Raw genomic sequence first — 3,846 nt, 5'->3', positions numbered from 1 at the left:
GAAAGACAAGCAGGAGGACAATGAGTGGGGCATTCCGCATTCATCCGTCCAACGGGAAGGGCCCGCCTCCACCAAGCAGCCCGTACTCGTACTACATGTGATTGATGGAGAAGTCTCCCGGTTTTCAAATCCAAAATTAAGCTTTGGCCTACGAAGTTGAGATTCAGTAGCAACTAGAATGGGTCCATTGTCAAAAGAATGGGTCCATTGTCAGTTTTTCACTAAGAATAATAGGCAGATTGAAAATAAATTAGTATCGTGGAAAAGAACCCACCATGCAACAAGCCTTTCAAACACACGGATAGAAGTAATCGTTTATTTGTTCAAGTGTAAGCAAGACAACTGAAACTCAGATCAAGAAGGCCACATTGCTTAACATAGGAATTAAAAGCACACGTGTGGTTTTTATTTGTATTAACAAAGGTAAGCTAGTTATACAGATGTCCAATTACAGATCATAAAGCAGGTATAGCAACCTTGCCATTATTGTACAGACTTCGACACCTCAAGCATGTACTATTATGCAATTGCGACAGAAGATCAATCTCACAGTGTAGCAGGAGTGTAAAGCAAATCTTATAGTACGGGGCAGGAAGATCTATAAAATGGATATGAAAACTTTTCTTCCCAATACTTATGATTTGATTTGTGCCCTTCACTCATCTTCGTGTTTGGAGCTTTTAATTCTTATCGTCAGAAAGTAGATTGACATACTGCCGAGTGAGCAAATCAGTGCACATGGTCACACCATTGCATCTATTAGGCTCGATGTTGTTGGTCTTACAATCTTGGTCAGTTTCTCGCTGAGAAGTTTCTACTTCTCTCTTTGAAACTAACTCATGTAGATACTTATCCGTTGAGAGGTCACAGAAACCGTCTTCATGGGTATGAATCGTATGATGTAAACGAGTCCGCATTGTTTGGCCTGACAGCAACTCCACGTACCAGGATGCGCAAGAGTTGATCTGAGCATCCGACTGCTTTCCAATGGTCGGAAATGAGATTATTCGTCACGTCAGAGCTATCATGGAACATGTGGAGCAAAGGCCGGCATTGTGCAACCTTTGCTAGCAATCCAAAATGCCACATTGCTTCGACAGCATGAAGAGGAAGCACCTCCTCTGTAGTTGCTCGTCAATCTTGGAAACCATATAAGCGGATTCCTCAACTTCAGCCACCTTCAGTCCAGCTTGTTGCATACATGTTAAGAGAGAACCGGCACACAACCTACCTCCATCAGCTGCATAGTTTGACTGTGCATGCCACTGTCTGAGCCCAATACTTGAGCCTAGCTTTCACTTCCTCTGGATCATCACCTATAAAAGCAAATGGTTGATGATCAGCCATGAGCAGTAGGTCATTAATAGAAGAAATCAATCATAGAGGAATTAGAATCTCGGGCTGAAATGAACAGAAAATCAAACAGATAACAATAACATGCTTGGTGCTGCTGGGGTTCTGCATAAAGAGAACTAGAATAGTCAGGATAGCATTAACGCTTTTTCATCAATTTTGTATCTATTTTCTGAGGAGAAATTATGTATTTGGAGAGCAAAACATGATTTTTCAGTTGGGATATCTTGCTTTGCTTTGTCCTGAAGCTTGTCTTGCAGAAGACAGCTCGTTCCAACTAAGAAATGTGACATCAATGGACAAGGCACATGTTCAGTTTCTTTTTGCTTGTGCCATGACAAAACTTGGATGCAACTTCAGTTGGGGATTCCCAACATGTAAATCTACCAAATGATAATACTGAGAATACTACTCCCTCCATCCACAAAAGGATATCTCAACTTTGTCTAAATTTGCATGTATCTACACAATAAAACACGTCTAGATACATGCATATTTTGATAAAGTTGAGACATCCTTTTATGGACAGAGGTAGTAGTATTGACTCCCCCCTTATGCTCAAGCTTTTCATTCCATTTGGCATCAAATTTAGATGTAACCAAAACCATAGGATAGACAACAGCAGAAAAATTCAAAAGATTCTTGGAGTATATACCATCCTAACCTTTTGTGAATGATCATAGAAATGGGTTACAATTCTCCACGCCAAACATCTTACATACTACACTATGCACCAGCACCATCAAGACAAACTGAGAAACAGAAATTATGAATATGACTTGACTCATATCCTACCAAGACTTGGAGAGGGCTATGATAAGCCAGAACGAATCAGCTGTATGACTTAATATATTTTTAGTTGATTGCCTCAAATTTACCTTATTCAATTATCCCCTAATAATTACAGTTGCAACTTTGTAACTTCGTAAAAATACAACTAGCGCATCTAACAAATTAAGGAAACTGTTGTTAATAAACAAGCTTCAGTAGAGAACAGGGATGATCAAAGTAAGAAAATCTGGATGCATATTTTTTTGGTACAAGTATTCAGCATGAACGTATTATATTTGAAAATCCATGTGACAGTGTTCGAATTCATGATACAACCGCAGTATAATTATACCACAGTGCAATCCACGCGGGATTGAGCAAGCAAGGTAATCCGATCCTATGAACCAGAGTTTACCTCTAATCGTCCCAAAATCAGAGAGTTCTTCAGACCAAAACAACAGAGAGGAAAAGCTCTCACTTTCGCATCATCCAAAATCGAAAAACGTGAGCAGCCAGAATGATTCTTACCAGGTCCGGAGATCTTCCAGTTCGGGATGGGCGCCGCCGCCGCTGCGGGCTCCAGGTCCAGGTGCCCCGGCGCCCTCTGCTCGTCGAGGAACCTCCGCGTCATGGAGTAGCAGAGCTCCAGCCCCGGCAGCGTCCCGCATAGCTCGGGGATCTCATGGTAAGCGAATCCGAAGCCGAGGTCGAGGCAGCCCTTGAGCTCCTCCAGGTCCTCCTCCGTGAGGCTCCTTGTCCTCCCCACCACCGCGCCGCCAACAGAGGCCGCCCCCTCGAGCATGACGCAGCTACCGGTCCGCCGGTTGCGGGGCTGCCGGCCGCTGCTTCTGCTGGTGTTGGCGGTGGAGGAGGAGGACGGCAGCTGCGGCTGCGAGGAGAAGTAGGAGGTCGAGGAGATGGCCGCCATTTTCTCTTGCGTTTGTTTGCTGCCTCGATCGGTTCGATTTTGGCTTCTGGTGATAGAGTTTGTTGTGGTTTGCTTGGGGTTTTGGCTTATTTATAGACTGGCAAGGCCTGGCAGCTGTACTGGTCTATTTTCTAGATTTGTTTTAGGTGATTTGCTTGGGTTTTCTATTTTCTAGATGTCTCTAAAAAATAGGGAGCGTGATTTTCGTTTCGATGAGCTGCGCGCCTCTCTCTAAAAAAAAAAACTGAACAAAGAAATTTCTCTGTTTTAGCCATTGCCTCGCTGGTCTTTGTATTCCATGTACCCTGTGGCAGACAAGGATTAAAAAGCATAAATAGTACTGTAGTATATGTGTTAGTGACGATCTCCCGCAAAGAAAATTGTGTTAGTGATGGTCGAGTAAATCCCACTCTTGCTTGGTGGCTCTGTTGGCATGGCGTTCTCCAGCTACGAGACAGGATCATACCTAAATGATCGATGTTGAAGTAGTGGACCAACCGACTGAGAATTACGTGCACTACGTACCTTGAAGCCGTTGTGGAGCCACAAGCAGTGACTGACATATGGAGAATGACTCCCGTACTTAGTACGTGGCCTCTCGGCGACCTCGTTAATTTACCACCAATGGCATCGTCCCCGCATGCACCTTCGATAGCATCATGATCGCTCTCAGGGTTGCAAAGCGGCGTTCTGCTTAGTCCCGCAAAGACCAAATTAAAGCAAAAGTCCCAGTTAGATTTGGTGGGGGATACGAAATACGACCTAGTAAAATTCTTCCCGCATCACATTCCGCT

The 3,846-nt window shown here is 43.8% G+C and overlaps 1 protein-coding gene across 1 annotated transcript; it reads right to left on the bottom strand.

The window, feature by feature from the left end:
* Window positions 1–378: 378 nt before the first annotated feature.
* On the bottom strand, window positions 379–3,141 carry LOC124667725. The gene is made up of 2 exons (XM_047204980.1): window positions 2,653–3,141; window positions 379–1,316 (listed from the first exon to the last, which is right to left on the bottom strand). The coding sequence occupies exons 1-2, from the start codon at window positions 3,050–3,052 to the stop codon at window positions 1,237–1,239; spliced, it is 480 nt and encodes a 159-aa protein (XP_047060936.1). The 5' UTR covers window positions 3,053–3,141; the 3' UTR covers window positions 379–1,236.
* Between the last annotated feature and the right edge of the window lie 705 nt (window positions 3,142–3,846).

Source organism: Lolium rigidum, chromosome 6 (genome assembly GCF_022539505.1).
Source record: "Lolium rigidum isolate FL_2022 chromosome 6, APGP_CSIRO_Lrig_0.1, whole genome shotgun sequence".
NCBI lineage: Eukaryota > Viridiplantae > Streptophyta > Magnoliopsida > Poales > Poaceae > Lolium > Lolium rigidum.
The sequence above is the reverse complement of the archived record's forward strand: the minus strand, read 5'-3'. Positions and strand labels throughout refer to the sequence as shown.

Excerpts from the sequence above, each read along its gene's own strand:
- LOC124667725 (XM_047204980.1), bottom strand. The coding sequence starts at position 3,052 with ATGGCGGCCATCTCCTCGACCTCCTACTTCTCCTCGCAGCCGCAGCTG. Across the intron at positions 1,317-2,652 it reads CTGGAAGATCTCCGGACCTG|GTGATGATCCAGAGGAAGTG; the intron begins GTAAGAATCATT and ends TTGCTTTTATAG.